This window comes from Monodelphis domestica, chromosome 8 (genome assembly GCF_027887165.1).
Source record: "Monodelphis domestica isolate mMonDom1 chromosome 8, mMonDom1.pri, whole genome shotgun sequence".
NCBI classification, from domain to species: domain Eukaryota; kingdom Metazoa; phylum Chordata; class Mammalia; order Didelphimorphia; family Didelphidae; genus Monodelphis; species Monodelphis domestica.
The window spans coordinates 210995630-211022787 of record NC_077234.1 but is presented as its reverse complement, the minus strand read 5'-3'; the positions used below and the strand labels follow the sequence as shown (position 1 = coordinate 211022787).

Genomic DNA, 27158 nt, shown 5'->3' with positions numbered 1-27158 from the left:
CAAAGATGAGTCTTCCTAACTCCAGGTCTGTTACCTATTCTCACTGTCCAAGAGGACTATACAAAGACTTTTTTGCCTTCCAGCCCTGTGGGGCAATATGTCAAGATAAAAAGGAGGCATCAGTTCAAACTTGCTTAAATAGCTTTTCAATGAGACTTGAGCAATCTGAATAAATACCCTTTCTAAATTCTAAAGAGATAAGCAAAATAACTAAGTGTTCATTAGAGCTAGCTAGTTACCACTTTACTTAACTGTGCTCTCAAAGTTTGAGCTTACTTTTCTCCAAACTCTGTGTGTACTTGTGAGAAAGTATGTCTCTGCCTTTTGGAGGAATGTTTTTGTACCAATAGTACTTACTTTGCTATCTAAGTAAATTACTATTTCTAAAAGCAAATTATCTCTGCCTGGCCAATTCCTATCCATCAATAATATCTATCTATCTATCTATCTATCTATCTATCTATCTATCTATCTATCTATCTATCTATCTATCTTTCTTTCTGTCTATCAAGATTTACAAGTATATATACATGTGCACATACATCCATATACATGCATGCATTCTCTCCTGTCTTCATATTGTACTTATTTATGACTACCTAATTTCTAATTAACACCTATACTTCAGTGTTATATGGTGTTATATGGATTGTGAGTCAGGGGCAATAGAAGGAGATAGTTTTGACTGATGTTTTTAAAAGAAACTTCAAGGTAGCTGATATACACATAATACACATATACGTAATAAAAGTATTCCCTGTTGTTAATATAAAAGAGTATACACTGTCTTTCCTTCTTGGACCATTCACACACACTTTAGATTGTTTTTATGTGGTTTCCCTAGTAATATTGTTTGGGGTTAAAGTAGGAGGACCAAGGAAACAGATGAAGAAGATGAAATGTTGGAGTTTCCTGTTTTTTAGAGATTCACACCAAAAAAAGGTCTCAGGAACTGTTCTGAATGTTTTTGCTTGCTATGGGGAATATGTCAAGATGAAACGAAGGCATCAGTTCAAACTTGCTTAAATTGCTTTTTTAATGAGACTTAAGCAATCTGAACAATCCCACTTCTAAATTCTAAGAAGGCAAGCAAAATAACCAAGTGTTCACTGTAGCTAGCTAATTTTAAATAGATCAGACTCATACGCTTTATTTAACTGATGATACATATGCAGGCTGTTAGAGGCTATCTATATGTTATATTTAAAACCATTTTATAATACCTGGAGAGACTTACATGAACTGATGCAAAGAGAAGTGAGCAGAACCAGAAGAATGTTGCACATAGTAACAGCACTCTTGATGATAATCCCTTGTGAATGACTTAGCTGTTTTCAGAAATACAATGACCTAAGACAATTCCAAAGGACTCATGATTAAAAATACAATGCACCTTCAAAGAAAGAACTGATGGATTCTGAATGTAGTTCCAAGCATACTATTTTTCACTTCATTTCTTCCACAACATGATTAATATGAAAATGTGTTTTGCATGATCACACATCTATAACCTACATTAAAGATTATAACTCAAGGGAAAGCTCTTGACATAATAGGCAATTTTATTGTCTAAGTCTGTTAAGAAGCCATAGAGAGGTAGAATGCAATCCATAGCTAAGTACCATGTGGGACTGTGTTACAGATTCAGATCCTTCTGGAGTGTGGAAGACTTCTTCGTGAAGTACCTATGGGTAATTCAACCTGTAAAGGAATACTGAGGGATTCCTTTCACACCCAGGCCAGTTACCTGTTAGAATGAAACAGATTAAAATGTAAATCATTTCTATCTCCTTTGATTTTTGACATCATGAAGGGGAACTGTGGTCTAATGTGCTGATTTTAAAGCCAAAGACACAATTGATAATAGAAATAATGTATGTGACTCGCTGTTGTGTATCAGCAACAGTTTAGTTCAAACAATTGTTTTCTCAGCTGCCAAGATACCTCTCTCTCCATAAATCTGTAATATACCCCACCAGAAAAAGGAATGCTGTTATCCACAGCAAAAGGAATCAGGCCTTTTATCTGTGAGCCCCTGATAGCTGAATAAAAATGATTAAACATTCTTTCTAAAAGGTCCTTCACTATCTTCTTTTTTTTTTTTATTTTTATTTGGTCATTTCCAAACATTATTCATTGGAAACAAAGATCATTTTTTTCTTCCCTCCCCCCACCCACCACCACCTCTCCCATAGCCCAAGTGCGATTTCACTGGTTATCACATGTGTTCTTGATTCAAACCCATTTCCATGTTGTTGGTATTTGCATTAGAGTGTTCATTTAGAGTCTCTCCTCAGTCATATCCCCTCAACCCCTATAGTCAAGCAGTTGCTTTTCATCGGTGTTTTTACTCCCACAGTTTATCTTCTGCTTGTGGATAGTGTTTTTTAGATCCCTGCAGATTGTTGAGGGACATTGCATTGACACAAATGGAGAAGTCCATTACCTTCGATTGTACCATTGTCAGTCTCTGTGGACAATGTTTTCCTGGTTCTGCTCCTTTCACTCTGCATCACTTCCTGGAGGTTGTTCCAGTCTCCATGGAACTCCTCCACTTTATTATTCCTTTTAGCACAATAGTATTCCATCACCAACATATACCACAATTTGTTCAGCCATTCCCCAATTGATGGGCATCCCCTCGTTTTCCAATTTTTGGCCACCACAAAGAGTGCAGCTATGAATATTCTTGTACAAGTCTTTTTCCTTATTATCTCTTTGGGGTACACTATCTTCTTTTTTTCAGTGTTTATAACTGAATTTCTTTGAAATTGAATTTATATTTATCATTGAATTGATGATTTAATTAATTCAATTCAATTCAAATTGAAAGCACAATTTCAAAACATTCTGACCTTTTGCCTAGACTAGTGAATAGAATGTTGGCCTGGAGTCAGAAAGACCTGGGTTCAAATCCCACCACTGGGGTTTATTTTATTATATTTCCCAAATAGGCAGAACAAATGCACAAGGAGATAAAAGATCTTCAATTCAAGACACTTGATTACTTAGACCAAAGGGCACATTTCCCATAAAAAAATTTTTTTCCTCAGGAGAAGAAACTAGTATTTCCTATCAAAGTCCCATCCAATGCACACATCAGGCTCCAATGAGCTCTTTCTTTGACAGCAAGAGCATTTATTACTTGTTCCCCTCTTTTGGGTCCCATACTATCTTGCACTGTTACTTAACTGATTTCTTACTATTTGAAACACTACTAGGTTAGAAGCTAATAGAGGGCATAGACTATTTGTCCTTTAACATTTCTTTTGTATGATGCTTAGCACTTTAACACCCCACCCTTACCCCCAGCTATGCACAAAGCAAACACTTAATGAATTTCTGTGGAATGGATAAAAAGTTACTGCCTATTCTTGAGGTACACCTCAGTTTCCTCATCTATAAAACGAGGATAATAATTACCAGGACTGTTGTAAGAATAAAATCTTTGTAAGTACTTTGCAAACTGGAAAGTGCTATTTACATGCTAGTTATTATCATCATGAAGATGAAAAAAAGGTATTAGAAAAACATCAAACAATAAATTCTAGATCTCCTAGACTTATTCTTTCAAAAGAAACTTATATGGAGTAGAAGAAGGTCTGTCCTTATAATTAAGAAAGGATAAAATAGAGAATATTTTAAACTTTATTATCAACTACACAGTACAATAATTGTGGGGCCATGGGAAATTTCTGGTATATTCCCTGCAATGAATAAATAAATTCATAGGGAGAAATGACATTATAAAATTCTTTTGTGTTTCAGGGAGCGTCTTGTTTACTCAAGATGTGCTTATTTGGCTGTTAACTAAAAGCAAATGGATTCTTTGCAAAATGGCTGCTTTAGGTTCCCAAATCTAAACTTATATTACTAATAGTATGATGGATAGGTGGCAAACCTTAGCAGTAGGAGGATCTGGGTTTAATTTGAATTTTTGACCTCTACTGGCTATGTGATCTTGGGCAAGTTCATTTAACCCTTTCTTGATCTAAGAGATCATCTATTGCGAAGGTGTCAAATTCCATTGACATTGGTAGTTTCCTCACCTGGGAGATTCAATACCAATTATTGTTATTATTCAGCCATTTTAGTTATGTCCAGCTCTTTGTAACCTCTTTTGGAGTTTTTGGGGTGGAGATACTTTAGTGATTTCCCCATTTTCCTCTCCAGTACATTTTACAGATGAGGAAACTGAGGTAAAAAGGGTTAAGTGACCACTCAGTATTACACAGTTAATAAATGTCAGAGTTCAGATCTGAATCTGGGTCTTCCTGACTCCAGATCCAGTACCACCTAGCTGGCACATACTATGCTGTGCTTAAATCCCTCCATATCCTGAGTGGTAAATGGTTTGTGGTGCCTAATAGTAACTAACTCCTTCTTAGGGTTAAGGGTTGGCACTTCTCTTAATGGGAATAGGATGGGGTTGGTATCTTTTTTCTTTTGGCTTTTAATATTAGGTGCCTTAGTGGGAGAACAGTAGGAGAGGCAGGTTTAGTAGACTAAGCACACCTTTCATTTTGTTTGAAGATAGTTTCATTTTCATGTGTTATACTTTTAGTGCTTTGAGAGATATTACCTTCAAGTTGATCAACTTTAGAGATAGTTTCATTTTGTTGCTTTATAGGTTTAGTCATTTGAGAGATACTATCTTCAACTTTGGAGATAGTTTCAGTTTGGTAGGCAATAGTGTTAGTCAATTTCAATATGTAATACTCAAGATATACAGCTCTAGTCTCCATTAATCTCTCTTTCAGTTGCCTCTTTTTGTTAGTAAGAATTAAACAAAACACTTGATACAGATAGTACCTTTGTAACAATGCATACAAAACAAATACTCCTATAAGTGGTACTAACTGGAGACAATCCATAACTATGAAATTAAAAGTCTCAATGAAAGTCCCAGGTTTTGGGAGTTCTCTGAGGTAATGAGGCTCTACCTCCTTCACTATTCATATCATGATAGTGAACAACATGGTTACACTCCTATCCTTTTCCTAATATAGGAAAGAACAGAAGATCAATAGAGTAATCAAACTCCTGGCTGGCTCTCCAAGCTGTGAAGGTTAATTTTTTGCGGTAGGAGTTTGAACAAAGCCAGTGCACAATTTATTAAACACAAAACACTTAGTTTATTATTAGGAAATACAGATAGGAAATAAGGAGGAAAGTGAATATAATCTTATAATAGCTTATACCTATACCCCAGATCTCAATCCTAACTAAATTTCTCTAAAAAATCCCAACTATTTGCAGCAATAGCTTCTTCTAGGCCAAAGCCCTCACCTACTCTCCAAATCTAATAATATAACCACTATCTATCGATCTTATCTATCCAAGTTATTAATAATCAATAAGGCTATTAAGGCCTTACTTCCATTCTCTGTCTCTAATCAGAGAGAGTGCTAGCAGCACACCCTCTCCCCCAGAGACCTAGATACAAAAAGCCCTTTACAACTCTCTGCAACTGACTAATTCCTCTTGACCACCTGCTTATAACTGTCACTAATTGATAAGTGGCACAGCAGGGGGTCTCATTAAAAATATTATTGCTCCTTTTCCTCTTAAATATAAAAAGGGAGAAATTAATATAAACTCTCAATACTCTTTACATAATAATAATGTAATAAGGGCTAAATGAATGGTTTTATCTTCATATTTTGATTGTATTTTAACGTTTGTAATGTACATTTTAAACCCTTTTAACCCTTACTTTCTGTCATCTCAACTCTAAGATAGAAGGACAAGGGCTAGGCAAACAGGGTTACTACCTGCCCAGGGTCATGCAACTAGGAAGTGTCTGAAGTCAGATTTGAACTTGAGTTCTCCCAACTCCAGCCTTGACTCACCTATCTGCAAAGTACATTTTTCTTAATAGCCTAGTTAGTGGCTTCTATATGAATGAAATTTTGTTGCTCAGACAAATGAGTAAAATCGATAGTCTCAATACCTTAAAAATATCTCCTGCATAGGGTTCTCTTGACAATTCTTCTTGGCTCAAGCCATCAGAGGCTGAAGTGACATAGAGTTCAGAGTAGTCCTTCCCTCCAAAGCAGCAGGATGTTATCCTAGGAGTGGGCATCTTCAAGGTCTGCAGTCTCTTTCCTATAAGAATAATTGGAACAGCTCACATTTGTATAAAGTTCTAATTAGACTTTGGGGTCCAGGATAAGCTGCAAGAGAAATATCCTGAATATCTTTCAAGGACAAACAACAGCAACAATATTGTGTCTTCTTCTCCCTCATCCTTTTGTCCTCCAGTCTAAATATTTCTCCTTTTCTTTCCTCTGTTCCTCAAATGGCACTTTTTTCTTTCGTGAATGATCTTTGGTTTATCAGTCCTTTTAGGTAAATATAATTCAAAACAGAAAATAAGAGAATCTATAAGAATTCAAATCCCTGGCTAGTTACAAGATGGAAAAACCATCTAAATGTTCTTTTCCAGGATCTGTAAAAGCAAAATGACTCAAATATATATTACCAGATGGCAAAAAATATGTTAGCTACAATTTTTATAATTCAATATAAAAATGTAAACATATAAAACAAACTTATGGGTGGTCATTCACTTTATAAAAACATTCTTCATTTTATCATTAATTTTTTTTCAGAATTCATATATCATCTTTATCTTTTCTATAGCATCTGACATGCTTAGTCTCCACTTTCTCCTCCTCCTCCTCCTTCTTCTCTATATTCTTTCTTCCTTCAGCATTAAGTGACTTGCCCAGGGTCCCTAAGCTAGGAAGTATCTGAGGCTGAATTTGAACTCAGGAAGATAAGTCTTCACATTGAGGCCCAGTACTCTATCCACTGCACCATTTAACTGCCCTTCCTTTTCTCCTTAGGTTTCCATTAATTACATTAACGTATCCTGCTTCTTCTCATTTTACATCTCTTTTCCTGACTTTTCAATTCCTTCTTGCTCCCAAATTATAAATTTTGGTAATTTAGCAAGTAATTTTTGCTTGTGTTCTCCAAGGTTTTGTCTTCATTTTCTTCTATTCTCTTGCTATACTCTCTTATCTGCCAAACTAATCTGGTGCCAAGGTTTGAATGATTACTTTTATGGTGATGCCCCCCCCACTCCAAATTAATTCACAAGATCACAGAGACCGAGAGTTGGAGAGGACATCAGTGGACATCTAACCTAACTCATACCCAAAAGGAATCTCCACTATCATGAGCCTGGCTATTGGGAAGCCCTGAGTTCAATTCCTGTCTCTGATATTTACTAGTTGTGTGAACCTTAGACCATGACAGCCTGAGTTTCCTCATCTGTAAAATGGGGATAATAACACTGACATCACCGGGTTATTATGAAGGTCAATTGAGAAGATGTATATAAAGCACTTTGTGAACCTTAAAATACTATATAAAAGCTATTATTATTATTATTATTATCCAACTTCTTGAAAATATTCAAAGAAGGAGAACCCACTACCTCCTGAAGCAATACATTCTATTATGGAAAAATCTAATTGTATGCCATATTCTCTTAATTCTGTGTACTTCACTCTGCATCAATTTTTGCAAGTCTTTCCATATATCTAATTGTTAGGTAATTTTTCCTGACATTGAGCCTAAATTTTTCTCTTTGGGACCTCTATCCACTGTCCTTAGTTCTGTCCATTAGACCAAACAGAATAAATCTAATCCCTTTTTCATGTGATAGCCTTTTAGACACTTAAACACAACTATTATCTCTCTCTTGACTCTTCTCTTCTCCAGACTAAAACATGTCCATTTCCTTCAACTAATTGACATATGACATTGATTCAAAGCTCTTTACCATTGTGGTTGTTCCCATTTGGACTCTCTCCAATCTATTAATATCCTTCTTAAAACATGATGCCAGACATAGAACTCTGTTTCCAACCCTGACTTCTCATACTCCTACATTTCCAACAATCCATAGGGCATTTTGACTCTAATGGTCCACTGCCACCTCCTCTCACCTATACTCCTCTTATTCCCTCCCATCCAAAACAATTCTATGTCCTTAAAATTTTAATTATCCTTGACTTTTCCCTTTCTTTCATGCCTCCTATTCAGTGAATTGCCATTTGCTGCTAATTCTTGTCTCACAGTATCTCTCAAATCTCTCTTTGCTTATGATTTTTGAAGGACATTGGTCCAGAAAGAAAGATAAACTAGCATGAGTAATTTCTATAAGAAAAATGAAAAAATTGCAAGAGTAATCAGGATAAGCATACTTGGATAAATCAATGAATATTACTTGATTTCTGTCTCTTCCTAGTCAGCATACCACCATGTCACTTACACCCCAAAATCCCTACAGCCCATTCCAAAAACAATCCTGTATTTGATGAAAATTTTCAGAATTTTTTTTGCAACATTTTACCTGTCTCAGGATCCAAGCGGATTATTCTCCCAGCATCAATGCAGGCCACCCAGAGTTTCCCTTCAATGTCAATGCACATACCATCAGGCATTCTTTCTTCCTCTTCCAGCTTATAGAGAAGTCTTCTGTTACCTGTAAAAGGAGAGCAAGGATGGAGATTTTTACAAAACAATCAACTTATAAAATCTCATTGTTGGAAGGTGTCTCAACCCTGGTACTTCCATGCAAGTTAGACTAGTTTTTCCTTTAAAAGTATTAAAATTTGATGTAGTCAAAATTATTTATTTTACATTTTGTGACTCTTTCTAAGTCTTGCTTGGTTTTAAAGTCTTTCCCTTCCCAAAGGTCTGACATGTATACTATTCTGTGTTTGCCTAATTTACTTTCTTTATGTTCAAGTCATTCACTCATTTTGAATTTATCTTGGTATAGGGTGTGAGGTGTTGATCCAAACCTAATCTCTCCCATACTGTCTTCCAATTTTCCCAGCAGTTTTTATCAAATAGTGGATTTTTGTTCCAAAAGCTGGGATCTTTGGATTTATCATATACTGTCTTGCTGAGGTCACTTACCCCTAGTCTATTCCACTGATCCTCCTTTCTGTCTCTTAGTCAGTACCAAATTGTTTTGATGACCGCTGCTTTATAATATAGTTTGAGATCTGGGACTGCAAGGCCCCTTTCCTTTGTATTTTTTTTTCATTATTTCCCTGGATGTCCTTGATCTTTTGTTCTTCCAAATGAACTTTGTTATGGCTTTTTTCTAAATCAGTAAAGAAATTTTTTTGGGCGTTCAATGGGTATGGCAATAAATAGATAAATAAGTTTGGGTAGGATGTTCATTTGTATTATATTGGCTCGTCCTACCCATGAGCAGTTAATGTTTTTCCAATTGCTCAAGTCTGGTTTTAGTTGTGTGGAGAGTGTTTTGTAGTTGTGTTCACATTGTTCCTGTGTTTGTCTTGGGAGATAGATTCCTAGGTATTTTATTTTGTCTAAGGTGATTTTGAATGGGATTTCTTTTTCTAGTTCTTGCTGCTGAGCTGTGTTGGAAATATATAGAAATGCTGATGATTTATGTGGGTTCATTTTGTATCCTGCAACTTTGCTAAAGTTGTTGATTATTTTGATTAGCTTTTTTGTTGATTCTCTAGGATTCTTTAAGTAGACCATCATGTTATCTGCAAAGAGTTTTGATGTAGTTTTGACTACATCAAATTAAAAAGCTTTTGTACAAACAAAACCAATGTAACTAAAATCAGAAGGGAAGCAACAAATTGGGAAACAATCTGCATAAAAACCTCTGACAAAGGTTTAATTACTCAAATTTACAAAGAGCTAAATCAATTGTACAAAAAAATCAAGTCATTCTCCAATTGATAAATGAGCAAGGGACATGAATAGGTAGTTTTCAGCCAAAGAAATCAAAACTATTAATAAGCTCATAAAAAGTGTTATAAATCTCTTATAATCAGAGAGATGCAAATCAAAACAACTCTGAGGTATTACCCCACACCTAGCAGATTGGTTAACATGACAGCAAAGGAAATTAATGAATGCTAGAGAGGATGTGGCAAAGTAGGGACACTAATTCATTGCTGGTGGAGTTGTGAATTGATCCAACCATTCTGGAGGGCAATTTGGAACCATGCTCAAAGAGTGATAAAAGACTGTCTGCTCTTTGATCCAGCCATAGAACTGCTGTGTTTGTACCCCAAAGAGATAATAAGGAAAAAGACCTGTTCAAGAATATGCATAGCTGCGCTCTTTGTGGTAGCCAAAAATTGGAAAATGAGGGGATGCCCTTCAATTGGAGAATGGCTGAACAAATTGTAGTATATGTTGGTGATGGAATACTATTGTGCTAAAAGGAATAATAAAGTGGAGGAATTCAATGGAGACTGGAACAACCTCCAGGAAGTGATGCAGAGTGAATGTAGCAGAGTCAGGAAAACATTGTACACAGAGACTGATACACTGTGGTACAATCGAATGTAATGGAATTCTCCATTAGTGTCAATGCAATGTCCCTGAACAATCTGCAGGGATCTAGGAGAAAAAACACTATCCACAAGCAGAGGTCAAACTGTGGGAGTAAAAACAATGAGGAAAAGCAATCGCTTGATTACAGGGGTTGAGGGGAAATGTCTGAGGAGAGACTCTAAATGAACACTCTAATGCAAATACCAGCAACATGGAAATGTTGGGTTCGAATGAAAACATGGGTTTGAATGAAGAATACATGTGATACCTAGTGGAATCGCGCATTGGCTAGGGGAGAGGTGAGGGGGGGGAGGGAAGAAAAGAAAATGATCTTTGTCGCCAATGAATAATGTTTGGAAATGACCAAATAAAATAATGTTTAAAAAAGTATTAAAATTTTTCTTGAGATTTGATTGGCTCTGGCAATTAAAGCTTATGACCACAGACCATTGAATCAATGTGTTATCCTGGATGGACACACCTTCCATGCTCTGAAAGCCCTTCCTATGCTCTGACAAAGTAAATTTCCTTTTGCTAATTGTCAGAAGGATTTCTAATGTCTAATTTCATTCCATTTTTAAAGATCTTTCTGCTTTTTTATTTATATATCACTTAATATATTTTCAATTTAAAGATATTTTATTTTCTTAATTATATCTATTAATAATTTTCAACATACATTTTCCAAAATTATTAGACCCAAACTGCTTCCCTTGGTGAAGAGAGAATTAGACTCTCTTAGTTTATTCTTAATGTGTGAACTGATTTCTTACCATGTCCACTTCCAACTTCCCATCCATACCTCTTTAAGTCATAGACCAACTAGTGATACCATTTGCTCAAGGGGTATACACAGTTTGATAGTTTCTGGAGTATAGTTACTTTGCTTTCCAGAATGGTTGTTTTCCCACAGCTCTTCCAATATTTGTAATATTTCTTTTTTAAGGTATAAAAGAGCATTCAGAAGTGAAACATATTCCTATTGTTTCACCAAAGAAAGGGAATTCTACTCTCTTCAATGTGAATTACTTTCTGAATAGATATTCTATTTTGGTGCTTACTAGAAGGCTTTAATTGTTTATATGAGTAGAGTCTAATATCTCTAAGCAGAGCTAAAATGAGCTAGGTTATATTTTCTGAGAGAGAGCATCTGTTAAGAAGAGTAAGTCAGAGAGATAGGAATTGCTATTGACAATCCTTAAGATAGACTTCAATCTGAGTGCTAAAAGCATAAGGCTTGGCTCTATTTTTTTACTCCTTCCTCTTTTTCTATACTGACTATATACCTAGACCCTCCTTCTTAAAATCTCAGTAATCTTTTACTCTTCCCTCGTCTTCAAATCTTTCCTACTCTAAAGCTACTTTCACAAAGTCATCCATCTTCTTTTTCATTTCCACTTCTACTATCTAGTTCAGGCATTTTTTTATCCAATCTCTAAGATTCCTTTTCTTTCTCCAGCCTGAACCTTACTCAATCCATTCTACATACATTCTAAGTTAATTGTGCTGTGCATACAGTAAGTACTCAAAAATATTTATTTAATTTATTAATTTATTACTTTTCCAAAACAAAGATTTAATTACTTTGTATTCATCTTCCTAAGAGCAGCTTTGATTATATTATCCCTCCTCAAAAATCTTTAGAAGCTCCCCATTGCAGAAAGAATAATACCCAAGTCTGGCATTTTTCCTATTTTAGGTTGAACTATTGTGCAAAACTTGCATAGTTAACTCAAGATTAGCCTTTTGTGAATAAACATGCCTAATTAACCTAATTAACCCTAATAAACATAAATCTATTAATAGCTTCTTTCTTTAGTATCTCAGTAAACTCTCAGGGGGGTATGACACACTACAATTGGCATAATCAGCACAGAACAGATCTGTCCCCTTACACTTGGCATAGTAGCAAGATAGTCTGCCCCCCTACAAATCGTGTGTCCTCACAGACACCCAGTAACTATTAGCCCACTGTAATTAGAGCTCCAGAAATCACACAATCCACTCACCCCAGCCTCTGCAGGAACAGAGATTATAGCACCACTCCCAGCACCATTTTGCTATTCAATTGAACAAACATCTATTATACAATAAATCAGTGTGTACAAGGAAGAGTAAACAGCAAATACAGACTCAAGAATGTTATGCAAAAAAAGCTTGACCCAGAGTATCTTTTAACTCTGTAACAATATATCAAAGCAATGCTCTTTGGAGTTTTCATAACAATGGGAGTAGTTATGAATTTCTATTGCTTCCTGGGTAAACCAGTTATCTTAGATAGATGAAGGAAATGTGTATACACATAGACTCATAAAATTTTAACCATAAAAGTGAACCCAAAAAGTTATTTAGTCCAACTCTCTTTTGCAGATTAAATTTAAAACAACCCTCAGTTGTAGAAAGATATTATGGCTTATTAAGTTCAAAAAGCTCAAATAGAACCAGCTCAAATTCAGATCTTCTATTAGCGCATCCTTCATTCAATTACCCAACCGTTGCCATAGCAGGCTAGATCCATGGCCCGACACTCTCTGTTTATAACAGTAGCAACAAGCGACGTTATCATCAAAAGGTTAGCCTTACTTATTGGTGATGAAGGCAAATGCTCATCTCATGGACATTGGACAAGGTTTCTCTGCCCCACATTATCTCCCCCATCTACTCAGGTGATGGGGACAATTCATTAAAGAGGATTATATAATTAGAGATAAAGCCGAAAGTTAAAATAATCCTAAAAAAATATTACATGAATAAATTTATACCAAGATTAAAAACAAAAATGACTTTAAAAAGTTTTTCTAGGGGATGGGAAGAGAAAACCTGAGGGTACTGGATTCTTTGAATGAAGTAAGACAGAGTAGGAAAGTCCAGAGAATCTATATGTGATTAAACATGTTTATTATATGTATTAATATGAGATAAAAAATAAAAAGAATTCACTTATTTCACAATATGCCATATGGCAAAGTTTGTATTATGTAGCTATAACAAAGGTAATGCATGTACCCTAACATTCTGGAGGGTTCTTTTACTAATCTGTAATAGTTCTGTCATTCATAAATTTACCAAAACCATTAAAAAAATATTTCTTTAACCACTTAGGGCAATGAGTTCCATAAATTTATTAGCATTCATATGAAGAATTTATCCTGAATGAACTATTTGTAAGTTTTACTGCCTTTCTCCCCACCCCTACTTTAACAAACTCATATTTGGAGAACAAGCCTATTATCACATCATCCATACCCACTGGCTTAAGAAGAGTGCCATTAAAAGGAATACTGAAATAAAAAGGCCCATCAGATCAGATATTCATACCCATCTTCCCTGATTGTAGGTCATAATCAAAGGCATGCACAGCATATGTCAAGCTATCAATAAGGTAGAATATTTGATGATCCAGAGACCAGTCCAACCCATTCGAGATGCCTAGCCGGTCCAATTGCTTCACCACAGAACAATCCGGGTAGAGAGTATAGAGAGACCCTTGTTGTTTCTCCCACACTCCTGGGCTAGATTCCTCAGGCATGGTACCTACAGGGATCAATCAGACAATCAACCAATTAACAGATATTTATTTTATCACTTAATATGTGCTAGATGCTAGAATAAAAGACAAAAAAAGAGAGGCAATATGGTATAATGGTTAATCAACAAACCTTGGGTTCAAATCCTGCTCTAGATATTTGATAGTCTCTAAACTAGAAATATTTAGACTTAGAGTAATGTTAACTTAAATAAAAATTGGTTCTGGCAGATTTGTGTCTAATGCTCAGAATACAATATTATATGCAATGTAATAATACACATAATTTTAACACAATTCAACTTTCTGAAACTCAGCTTCCTCATTTGTAGAATGGATATAATAATACTTTCACTATGTATTTCACAGGGTCACTATGAAGAAAGCACATTAAGAAATAGCATACAAGCCTAGAGATGGGAGTCCCTGGGTTCAAATCTGGCCTCATCCCCTTCCCAACTGTGTGACCCTGGGCAAGTCATTTAACCCCCATTGCCTGGGCCTTACCTTCTGCCTTGGGACTAATATATAGTATTGAGTCTAAGATAGAAGGTAAAGGTTTAAATAAAAAGAACTAACAGCATAAATATGAGCCATTAATACTACTTTGCTCTTTACCAGCCACAAATCTTCCAGCTGGGTCCACTTTGCCATCATTGAACCTATTGCTTGGTTTATCTTGTTCAAGATGAGAAACAGTTGTCACGGTTTGGTTTTCCCAGTTCAAGAGGCCAAACTGGGTTCCAAAGGCTACTACGTAGCCCTCACACTCTCGGAGTGCCACACATCCTACTCTGGCATCTGAAAGAAATAGAATGGAGCAGATAGTCAAGATTGAGAATTAGTCCTCTATGCAGTGCTATGCAAGGGTGTCTAGTCCAAACTTTATTCACAATGGTGATTAATTCCACAACATTTTGGAAGAAGTGATCATCCATAGCTTCCCCTTTAAGATACCCTATGACTGGAGACCCATTCCATTTTTGGATAGTTCTAATTGTTAGGAAGTTTTTCCTCATGTTGAGTCAAGACCTATCTCTCTATTACTTCTATCCTTGATGGGTTCTAGTTCTATTCAGTCTTTTCCAAATGACAATCCTTAAAAATAGTTGAAGAAAATGTCAAATATTTATCGCTTATCCTAAATGATCACCCTAGTGCAAATATCAATAATATGGAAATAGGTTTTGATCAATGACACATGTAAAACCCAGTAGAATTGCATATCAGTTACAGGAAGGGGATTGGATAAGGGGAAGGAAAAAACATGAATCTTGTAACCACGGAAAAATATTCTAAATTAACTAATAAAATTTTTCAAAATAAATGTATATCTTCCTTTCTCTTTTCTCCTTAGTTTTCTCTTCTCAAGCTTAAATATCCATAGTTCTATCAATCAATCTTTATATTGTATGGCTCCAACAAGATTTAGCATGTACAGCAGCCACACCCCAGTAAAATTGTCTCAGCCAATGGGTTAAATCAGATTGAGGGTAAATGATAGGCCTCAAACCCATTGGGGAATTATGGGTATGTCTCCTTCAAGTATATAAAGACTTCGTCCAGCAGAATGGGCAGATGAGAACAATTTGTCCCAGTGGCCATGTAGGCAGCTGAACAAGGTTCTGTGTAGTATCTAGAACTTGGTCAGACATTGATGATACCAAGGACATCACTGTATCCTGAGCCATCCATCCAGTTGTCCTGACTTCTATCTTGCCACTTGACTTCAATGGAAGAGAGATTGAAGTTGTCAGTTTTGTGGAACTCTAAATCACTCAAATCCAGTTTAAGCATGAGTAAAGACATCACCCATGTTGTCACTGGTTCTCTTTGAAACAAAGGATGGACAACATATTGTATGATTTCAAGTCTCTTTTTCCTTTTGATTGTATTTCTCTACATAACCTCCAATTTGTCAATATCTCATAAAAATGGGAAGCCCACAGCTGACTATAAAGCTCCATATGTGGTCTAACCAGGATAGGACATATTGGGTCTTTTCTTATTAAAAGGGCTTCTCTGCCTGATTCCAGTCAACTTATATGTGCTTACTCAGGGCTTGGTTGCTTAGGGATTACAAAGTTCTTGTCTGATTTTATATAGTCATAGGTGACTCAGCACTAAAGGGTGTGTTGGCCATGATGAAGAAATCCCCTATTGATCACTGAAATTTAACAATGCCTCTTCTCAGTTCCAAACAATATTTCATGATGCAATGTTTAAGTTTCTACTTTCGAGCCGAGTACAAGAGTAGTTAATCCTATTATTTAGCTTATTTAAATTTCTGTCAATACATGCCAAATATAATAATATTAGAAATTACTGTGACCCATTTTAAGTCAAATGTTGTCAATGTGAATTTATGGAAGCCTTTCATGTATAACATTTCTTTTGTGTGCAAGGAATAAATACCGGTCCTATACCCGACTTATATTGTACATTATTTACTTTTCTACTCTTCACTTTGAGGAGAGCCTAGATATGAACAAAACCTACAATTTAAATAATCTTTCCCCTGGGATGAGAAGAGTCTAAACCCTCTTATCAGAGGCTAAATTGTTCCACTACTAAAGCTCATCCAATCATCAAGTCACCGAGTGACTAGTTCAGAATTGAGAAGAATCCTATAGTCAGAGAGAAAGAGAGAAGGGAAGGGAAGAAGGGAAGGGAAGGGAAGGGAAGGGAAGGGAAGGGAAGGGAAGGGAAGGGAAGGGAAGGGAAGGGAAGGGAAGGGAAGGGAAGGGAAGGGAAGGGAAGGGAAGGGAAGGGAAGGGAAGGGAAGGGAAGGGAAGGGAAGGGAAGGGAAGGGAAGGGGAGGGAAGGGAAGGGAAGGGAAGGGAAGGAAAGGGGAGGGAAGGGAAGGGAAGGGAAGGGAAGGGAAGGGAAGGGAAGGGAAGGGAAGGGAAGGGAAGGGAAGGGGAGGGAAGGGGAGGGAAGGGAAGGGAACGGAAGGGAAGGGAAGGGAAGGGAAGGGAAGGGAAGGGGAGGGAAGGGAAGGGAAGAGAAACAGTGCCCCAATCCCCTAGGACCCAGGAGAGGTTTATTAATTATTAAACTCCTATTAATGTAGCTTAAGATTGCATTAGCATTTTTGTCTACTGTGTCAGGATGCAGAATTTTATAGATTTTTTTTTCATGTGAACTACTTTATACTCATGTTTCCCTGTACTTGTGTATTATGGAATCACATTGCACAAAAGGATTAGCTTCTAAATCAGTATAAAAGGCATAAAAACCACATAAAACAGTAATTACCCTCAGAAAGTCTCTGAAATTACCTATAAAACATAATCTAATGTCTTTAAACAGTTTGGCTAGGAAAAGCTTCAGGTGTCTTTTTTTTTTTTAACCCTTACATATTGTCTTAGAATCTTATTGGTTCCAATGTAGAAGAGTAGTAAGGTCTAGGCAACTGGGGTTAAGTGACTTGCCCAGAGTCACACTGCTAGGATGTATGTCATATTTGAACCCAAGTCTTCCCATTTCCAAACCCTAATCTATACACTGAGCTGCCTAGCTGCTTTTTCAAGATTCTTTCTTCTTTCTTTCTTTCTTTCTTTCTTTCTTTCTTTCTTTCTTTCTTTCTTTCTTTCTTTCTTTCTTTCTTTCTTTCTTTCTTTCTTTCTTTCTTTCTTTCTTTCTTTCTTTCTTTCTTTCTTTCTTTCTTTCTTTCTTTCTTTCTTTCTTTCTTTCTTTCTTTCTTTCTTTCTTTCTTTCTTCCTTCCTTCCTTCCTTCCTTCCTTCCTTCCTTCCTTCCTTCCTTTCTCTAGTAATTTTATTCTACAGTGCTCATAGATTATTGTTGGAAATATTCAGACAACACATTTCTGAACATTGTCACTTTTTTTACATCACAATTCAATAACCACTTAACACATAGCTACTAAATGCAGAAAACAAAATGGTACAAATGTTTACACTTTTCCATAGTAAACGAAGACTTTGTGGAATACTAGTAACAAGTTTACTGAATGCATACCACTACATCAATGAAGAAAAGCTTTTAAAAATATATACTATTCTGTCAGCACACATTTACAGATCTGATCAATAAAAAACAACAATACATATGTTCTTCTTTAAAAAGAAAATATCAAGAGATGAACCACAATGGGGAAAATTCACCTAAGTAAAGGAGGTAAGAAGTGTTAGGATGGGGCAAAGAGGTTTGGAATTCTGAGGATGACTGACAGGAGTGGAGTGGCAGTTTGAAGAGCAAAGGCTTTTGGGACAAGAAAAGTTGGCTAGGAGGATTCTGAAGAGCCTCTTGGTCTTCTGCTTTGAGACTGGGAGCTAAAAAGTCTGGTTTTTTGAAAGGCTAAAGGATTTCTGAAGCCAGAAGAGAAGACCCTGTTTCTTTTCTCAAACTAGGATCTGTTCTCTCACCAGATATTCAACTACTGATTCCCTCTACCTGCAGCAAACATCTCAGACCCCTGAAGGGGAGCTGATTGGACTCTAACCAGAGTTTGACTCTCCTTGCCACCCAGAACTGTTTCTTATTGGTTTATTTAAGACATATTAGTAATTAGTCAGTAGAAGGGGCTATTAGCTGGAAAAGGGGCAGGGACATTTGTGGGCACAGTTAACGGCTCATTGAATCAAGGACTCCATAGGTATTTGGCAAGGCCACCTCCATCCTCTCCCCTCGACCCATTTACCTAACCTTGTTAATAAATCCCTTACTAGCAGTCAGATCTCTATATTGGCTTTAAACTTTAATAGGAAGGGAGTTTCAAGTAATTGGGGACAAGTCTCAAGCTTGAGGCCAGTCCCACAGTGGTAAGGCCTAGGCAAGGCCTGCCACAAAAACCCTCTGAGGAAAGGGTATAGCAACCTACCTCTAGGGGTGTTGACTAGGGAGAATATCATTTCATCTCCTCAGCCAACTACATCAAGGGGCTTCAAGTGATAATTGACTGCTTATTATCACTTGAGAGTATGAGAGAGGGAATGGCAGCCCCTTTCTCATAGGCTTTACCACAACCCCTGTTCCTGCTCACATTAATCCACCCAATATATCACTGGTGTAAGACCTCAACCAGTGCGTTATAAACCCTTTATTATATTTAACAAGAAGATCCTCATCATTACAGAAGCAAGCATTAGATTAATAGAGTTAAAATTACAGGCATACTTCATTTCTGTTTATACACACCAACACGAAGATAGAATTGTCAGTATTGAGGATTTTTACTTGAATTCCAATAGGTTGCAATCAATCTTGTAGTACACATAGGGATAATATTCCTGTTGACTGAAATTTAAGGCTGGAATATCCATAGGAGCATCAATAATAGCTACTACTGTCCAGGTGATTATACAAATCGTACGATACCTCTCTCAGTTTCTTCATGTTTTTCCTGGTGGGCTGAAGTACCATGGCCTGGAAGTACACTGGCAATCCATGTCTTAAGACAAACTTGACAGAAACGCTTAATGCTTTCACATGAATCCATGCAATGAAAGCTTCACTGAAATTCACTTTCAGTCATTGTAGTAGTGATCCAAACTGTTTCTTCTTGTCAGTAGAGAGCTAGTCAAGTCCTCTTTGCTTTCATCTCCTCTTCATTATACTGAAAATCACCAAAAAATGGACTCGTTCTCTCTGGCTTTATGGATGTCTGAAGTCATCCACTGCTTTTCTAAACAAAGCAACAATGTACAGGTAACTATCTTGGTCCTTTGTAAGAACTTTGCTAGACCTTGGGACTACCATCTCAGCCAATGTCTCATACTGCTTAATCCAGTCCTTGTGATTTAACTTTGGAACTATGACCAATAATGTGATGAGATATTCTGAATCAAGGTCAAAGTCACCTTCCTTTACAGTTTCCCCTAGGCTTCTAGTTAACAAACTCCCTACATTCTTTCTTTCAAATTCTGAAGACTGCCTTTCAGATTATTATATGCAGATACTCTGGCTTTCAAGTCATTGTCATTTTGATTGACTCCCTTGCCAATTATTTCAGAAATATTTTTGAGAGACTGCTTGATAGGATACTTGGCCATATGCCATTGGAAGCTGGTTATATATGTAACCAAGTCAACTCCATTAGCCAACAATTTTTCTTGAACTTTATCTCTCCTATCCTCTAATACATCAGCCATACATTGGGCCACTTTATTTAAAAAAAAAAAAACATTATTTTATTTGGTCATTTTCAAACATTGTTCATTGGGGAAAAAAAAGATTGTTTTCTTTTCCTCCCCCCCTCCCACCACCCCTCCCATAGCTGACGTGCGATTCCACTGGGTATCACATGTGTCCTTGATTCAAACCCATTTCCATGTTGTTGGTATTAGCATTAGGGTATTCATTTAGAGTCTCTCCTCAGTCATATCCCCTCCACCCCTGTAGTCAAGCAGTTGCTTTTCCTCAGTGGTTTTACTCTCACAGTTTATCTTCTGCTTGTGGATAGTGTTTTTTAGATCCCTGCAGATTGTTGAGGGACACTGTATTGTCCCTAATGGAGAAGTCCATTAAGTTCGATTGAGAACTATAGTGTATCAGTCTCTGTATACAATGTTCTCCTGGTTCTGCTCCTTTCACTCTGCATCACTTCCTGGAGGTTGTTCCAGTCTCCATGGAATTCCTCCACTTTATTATTCCTTTTAGCACAATAGTATTCCATCACCAAATATACCACAGTTTGTTCAGCCATTCCCCAATTGAAAGACATCCCCTCATTTTCCAATTTTTGGCCACCACAAAGAGTGCAGCCATGAATATTCTTGTACAAGTCTTTTTCCTTATTATCTCTTTGGGGTACAAACCCAGCAGTGCTATGGCTGGATCAAAGAGCAGACAATCTTTTATCACTCTTTGAGCATGGTTCCAAATTGCCCTCCAGAATGGTTGGATCAATTCACAACTCCACCAGCAATGAATTAGTGTCCCTACTTTGCCACATCCTCTCCAGCATTCATTAATTTCCTTTGCTGTCATGTTAGCCAATCTGCTAGGTGTGAGGTGTTACCTCAGAGTTGTTTTGATTTGCATCTCTCTGATTATCAGAGATTTAGAGCACTTTTTCATGTGCTTATTAATAGTTATGATTTCTTTGGCTGAAAACTACCTATTCATGTCCCTTGCCCATTTATCAATTGGACAATGGCTTGAATTTTTTGTACAATTGCTTTAGCTCTTTATAAATTTGAGTTATTATACCTCTGTCAGAGGTTTTTGTTATGAAGATTGTTTCCCAATTTGTTGATTTCCTTCTAATTTTGGTTACTGTTTGGTTTTGTTTCTACAAAACCTTTTTAATTTGATGTAATCAAAATTATTTATTTTATATTTTGTGACTCTTTCTATGTCTTGTTTGGTTTTAAAGTCTTTCCCTTTCCAAAGGTCTGACATGTATATTATTCTGTGTTCACCTAATTTACTTACGGTTTCCTTCTTTATATTCAGGTCATTCATCCATTCTGAATTTATCTTGGTGTAGGGTGTGAGGTGTTGATCCAGACCTAATCTCTCCCACACTGTCTTCCAGTTTTCCCAGCAGTTTTTGTCAAATATTGGATTTTTGTCCCAAAAGCTAGGGTCTTTGGGTTTGTCATAGACTGTCTTCCTGAGGTCATTTACCCTTAGTCTATTCCACTGATCCTCCTTTCTGTCTCTTAGCCAGTACCAAATTGTTTTGATGCTTTATAGTATAGTTTGAGATCTGGGACTGCAAGGCCCCTTTCCTTTGTATTTTTTTTTTCATTATTTCCCTGGATATCCTTGATCCTTTGTTCTTCCAAATTAACTTTGTTATGTTTTTTTCTAATTCAGTAAAAAATTTTTTTGGAAATTCAATGGGTATGGCACTAAATAGATAGATCAGTTTGGGTAGGATGTTCATTTTTATTATATTGGCTCGTCCTACCCATGAGCAGTTATTGTTCTTCCAATTGTTCAAGTCTAGTTTTAGTTGTGTGGAGAGTGTTTTGTAGTTGTGTTCATAAAGTTCCTGTGTTTGTCTCGGGAGATAGATTCCTAAGTATTTTATTTTGTCTAAGGGGATTTTGAATGGGATTTCTCTTTCTAATTCTTGCTGCTGAGATGTTTTGGAAATATATAGGAATGCTGATGACGTATTTGGGTTTATTTTGTATCCTGCAACTTTGCTAAAGTTGTTGATTATTTTGATTAGCTTTTTTGTTGATTCTCTAGGATTCTTTAAGTAGACCATCATATCATCCACAAAGAGTGATAACTTGGTCTCCTCATTGCCTATTTTAATACTTTCAATTTCTTTTTCTTCTCTAATTGCTACTGCTAGTGTTTCTAGTACAATGTCAAATAGTAGAGGTGATAATGGGCATCCTTGTTTCACTCCTGATCTTATTGGGAATGCATCTAGTTTATCCCCATTGCAGATGATATTAGCTGATGGATTTAGATATATACTGTTTATTATTTTTAGGAACAACCCTCCTATTCCTATGCTTTCTAGTGTTTTTAATAGGAATGGATGTTGTATTTTATCAAAGGCTTTTTCTGCGTCTATTGAAATAATCATGTGATTTTTGTTGGTTTGCTTGTTGATATGGTTGATTATGTGGATGGTTTTCCTAATATTGAACCAGCCCTGCATTCCTGGTATGAATTCTATTTGATCATAGTGAATGACCCTCCTGATCACTTGCTGGAGTCTTTTTGCTAGTATTCTATATAGTATTTTTGCATCTATATTCATTAGAGAGATAGGTCTATAGTTTTCTTTCTCTGTTTTTGACCTACCTGGTTTCAGAATCAGTACCATGTTTGTATCATAAAAGGAATTTGGTAGAACTCCCTCTTTGCTATTTATGTCAAATACTTTGTATAATATTGAGATTAGCTGTTCTTTGAATGTTTGATAAAATTCACTTGTGAATCCATCAGGCCCTGGGGATTTTTTCTTAGGGAGTTCTTTGATGGCCTGTTGGATTTCTTTTTCTGATATAGGATTAGTTAAGAATTTGATATCTTCTTATGTTAGTCTAGGTACTTTATATTTTTGTAAATATTCATCCATATCGCCTAGATTGGTATATTTATTGCTGTATAATTGGGCAAAGTAGTTTTTAATGATTGCCTTAATTTCCTCTTCATTGGAGGTGAGTTCCCCCTTTTCATCTTTGATGCTGTTAATTTGATTTTCTTCTTTCCTTTTTTTAAATTAGATTGACCAGTACTTTGTCTATTTTGTTTGTTTTCTCAAAGTACCAGCTTCTAGTCATACTTATTCGTTCAATAGTTCTATCACTTTCAATTTTATTAATTTCTCCCTTAGTTTTTAGGATCTCTAGTTTGGTTTTCTTCTGGGGGGTTTAATTTGTTCACATTCAAGTTTTTTATTTGCATTTCCAATTCATTGATCTCTGCCCTCCCTAATTTGTTAATATATGCACTCAGAGATATGAATTTTCCTCTGGGTACTGCTTTGGCTGCATCCCATAAAGTTTGAAAGGATGTCTCACCATTGTCATTTTCCTCAATGAAATTGTTAATTGTTTCTTTGACTTATTCTCTAACTAACTGATTTTGGAGGATCATATTATTTAATTTCCAATTAATTTTTGATTTGGCTCTCCATGTACCCTTACTGATCATTATTTTTATTGCCCTATGATCTGAAAAGGCTGCATTTATTATTTCTGCTTTTCTGCATTTGTCTGCCATGTTTCTGTGACCTAGTGTATGGTCAATATTTGTGAATGTGCCATGTGGTGCTGAGAAGAAGGTGTATTCCTTTTTGTCCCTATTTATTTTTCTCCATATGCCTATTAACTCTAAGTTTTCTAAGATTTCATTCACTTCTTTTACCTCTTCCTTATTTATTTTTTTATTTGATTTATCTAAATTTGATAGTGGTTGGTTTAGATCTCCCACTAATATGGTTCTACTGTCTACTTCCTTCTTCAGTTCTCCTAGTTTCTCCATTAGAAATTTGGGTGCTATGCCATTTGGTGCATACATGTTGATTAGTGATATTTCCTCATTGTCTATAGTCCCTTTTAAAAAAATATAGTTACCTTCCCTATCCCTTTTAATCAGGTCAATTTTTGCTTTGGCCTTGTCAGATATCATGATTGCAATTCCTGCCTTCTTTCCATCAGTTGATGTCCAAAAGGTCTTACTCCATCCTTTAATTCTGACCTTGTGAGTATCTACCAGCCTCATGTGTCTTTCTTGAAGACAACATATGGTAGGGTTTTGGATTCTAATCCATTCTGCTATTCGTCTACATTTTATGGGTGAATTCATCCCATTCACATTCAAAATTATGATTGTCACTTGTGGATTCCCTAGCATTTTGATATCCTCCCCTAATTCTGACCTTTCTTCTTTAGCTATAACCTTTTAAGCCAGTGATTTACTTTAAATCAGTCCCCCTAGTCCCCTCCCTTGATATGTTTCCCTTTCTAGCCCCTCCTTTTTTGTTCCTTCACCTCCCCCCTCTCCTTCCCTACCTTTTTGTGTTCCTTCCCCCTGATCCCCTTGGTTTTCCCTTCTCCCTTATCCTATTGGATAAGATAAAATTCAAGATCCCAATGGATCTAGATGCTCTTCCCTCTCAGAGTTGATTTCACTGAGAGTAAGGTTTAAGTAAAAACTCTCTTCCTCTCCTTCTTATAGGAGAATTCTTCTCCTCTCCTTCCCATGTGTATCTTTGTGTGAGAAAGATTATTCTATTTAGTTCCCCCCCCCCCTATTTCTTGGAGTATATCTTAGTACCATCAACTATTCCCCCCTCCCTTTTTCTTTCTATCCCCCCTTTCTCCATATCCTCTTGATGCCCCAAACTTTCCCTATGCTTGATTCTTCTTACTACTCTAATGATGCATACAGTTTTTGAGAGTTATACATTACATTTTCCCCACATATTAATATATATAATTTGATATAAATGTAGTCCTTATAGAAGCGAGTTTGAGTAAAAGAAAAAAATAACATATTTCTCCTTTTCCCTTTCCTTCTTATTTCCCTTTTCATGTTTCTCTTGCTCTTTGTGTTTGGATAGCAAATTTTCCACAGAGCTGTGGTCTTTTCTTTACAAACACTTGGAAATCTTGTATTTTGTTGAATGCCCATACTTTCTCCTGGAAGTATATAGTCAGTTTTGCTGGATAGCTAATTCTTGGTTGAAGACCCAGCTCTCTTGCTTTTCTGAATATCATGTTCCATGCCTTATATTCTTTCAGAGTGGAAATTGCTAGGTCCTGTGTGACTCTGATTGGTGTTTCTTTATGTCTAAATTGTCTTTTTATGGCTTCTTGTAAGATTTTTTCTTTTGCTTGGAAACTTTGGAATTTGGCAATTACATTCCTGGGAGTTGTCTTTTGGGGATTTAATATAGAGGGTGTTCTGTGAAATCTTTCAATGCATAGTTTGTCCCCTTCTTCTAGAATCTCTGGGCAGTTTTCTTTGATGATATCATGTATTATGATATCAAGATTAGTGTTTATTTCTGGGTTTTCTGGTAGACCAATGATTCTCAGATTGTCTCTCCTTCCTCTGTTTTCCAGGTCTGTCACCTTGTCAGTGAGATGTTTTATGTTATCTTCTAATTCTTTAGTCTTTTGACTTTGCTTTATTAATTCTTGGTCTTTTGCAAGATCATTGTCTTCCAGTTGCCTGATTCTGACCTTTAAAGACTAGTTTTCCTTTTCATTTTGGTCTGACCTGTTTTTTGAGACTTTTAGCTGTTTCTACATTTGCATATTTTAGTCCCTCCCATTGTTGAGTTCCTTTTGCATTGTTTCCCATTTTTCCTGCCAGAAGGCTTCCATCTTTTTGATAATTTATAATTTAAATTTTTCAAGAGCTTCTGGAGAATTTCCATTTTTTGTGGAAGGTTTGGAGCATTTGTTTATGTTTCCTCTTCTATCTCCTCTGTATTTTGCATTTTTGCTCCATAAAATGTGTCCAATGTCACTCCCCTTCTTCTTGCTTTTCTTGGTGTTTGGAGGCTGTTTCACCTCTGCACTGTTTGCCATCTCTATTGTTTTTCCTCCCCTTTCCAGTCAGAAATCTGAGTGAGGAGGGCTGGCTCTCAGTGTAAGCTTCTGATGATCCAAGGCTTTAGCCCCAGGCAAAATGTCCATTCTCTGCAGCTGCACTTTCTTCCCGGGGAAGCCCAGGGTCTGCCCTCCCCTGCCTGCCAGCGTTTTGGGTGTTACTGCTCTCAGTTCTCTCCAGCTGCTTCTCCACTGCCTTACTTCCACACTCTGAGCCTGGCACAGCACTGTCCGCAAGGTACCCCAGTGCCTTTGCCCGCCCTGAGGTTCCTGTCCTTTTGGGAGGTCTTGCACTCCTGGGTGGGGAGGGGTCCTGGCCTCCCTGAGCTCTGAGGGCTCCTGATGGGATTAGATTCAACTGGGTTGGTCTGAATATGCCCCAAGGCAAAAACCTCCCATGAGACTCCAATGGAAGAACCCAGCCATGGGGCTACAGGCTCCCCCATCTCTCTCAGGCTGCTTCCCTGCCATCTATGTTGGGCGCCCCAAACTTGGCCCAGGTTGCTTTCAAGGTGCACCCTCCAGAACAGTACCTCTGCTGGCCCTGAGGTTCTTGCTGCTGCTGGGGGCTCAGCACTCTTGGTTGGGGTAGGGGTCCTGGGAACCTTCCTTCTGCCTTTCCCTTAGACCCAAGTGTTCTAGGTTTCCGGCCTTTGGGGGGGCATATCTTTTGATTTGAGTCCAGAAGGAGGGTTTCCCAGGTCTTTCCTGTTGTTAAGTTTGAATTTCAGTCCCCTAAGAGCATTCAGTTTGTGATCGATAAGGAAGAGTTTTCAGAGGTCTGAACTTTTGCTGCTTCTAAGCCACCATCTTGACCTGAAGTCTGGGTCACTTTCTTAACAACTCCCTCCACAAATACATCCAGTTTGGCCAATTCATCTGATAATCCAACTAAAACATTCAATGTGCCAACCTTTAATTCAAGAATGTTGAACTTGGAATTATGAGAAAAATTATTAATTCTGATTGTTGCTGAGTGTAGTTTCTCCCATGTTTGTTGACATTTTCTCCCCAGAAGTCAAAACTCTGTCATACTTATCAAGAAATTTTTCCAAAAAGAAGCAATGAAGAAAGATACCTGGGCAGACTTTGCAGCTCAGTTCTCCACCTCCTTGTTCCCCCGGCTCCCTCAGCCCTAACATACACCATCGTGAGTCACGTGCCAAGATGCAGCAAGTCAACTGACCCCTCAGTGCCTGTCAACCCCACCACTGCCTGGCCCAAGGGCTTCTAGCAGACCTGCTCCTGTGGCCTGTGGAGAGGTGGGGCTCCAAAAGCATCC

The 27158-nt window shown here is 37.0% G+C and overlaps 1 protein-coding gene and 1 pseudogene across 1 annotated transcript in view; both read right to left on the bottom strand.

The window, feature by feature from the left end:
- Positions 1 to 661: 661 nt before the first annotated feature.
- Positions 662 to 27158, bottom strand: part of LOC100011551 (regucalcin-like) — a 73232-nt gene continuing 46735 nt past the window's right edge. Inside the window, exons 3-7 of the mRNA XM_007501035.3 lie at positions 14495 to 14677; positions 13669 to 13884; positions 8369 to 8500; positions 5954 to 6108; positions 662 to 1747 (exon numbers count right to left, since the gene is read on the bottom strand). Coding sequence (XP_007501097.1) covers positions 1697 to 1747; positions 5954 to 6108; positions 8369 to 8500; positions 13669 to 13884; positions 14495 to 14677 — 737 coding nt within the window. The 3' untranslated portion in view covers positions 662 to 1696. The remainder of the gene's footprint in view (positions 1748 to 5953; positions 6109 to 8368; positions 8501 to 13668; positions 13885 to 14494; positions 14678 to 27158) is intronic.
- On the bottom strand, positions 19073 to 26909 carry LOC103098428 (V-type proton ATPase subunit C 1-like; annotated as a pseudogene).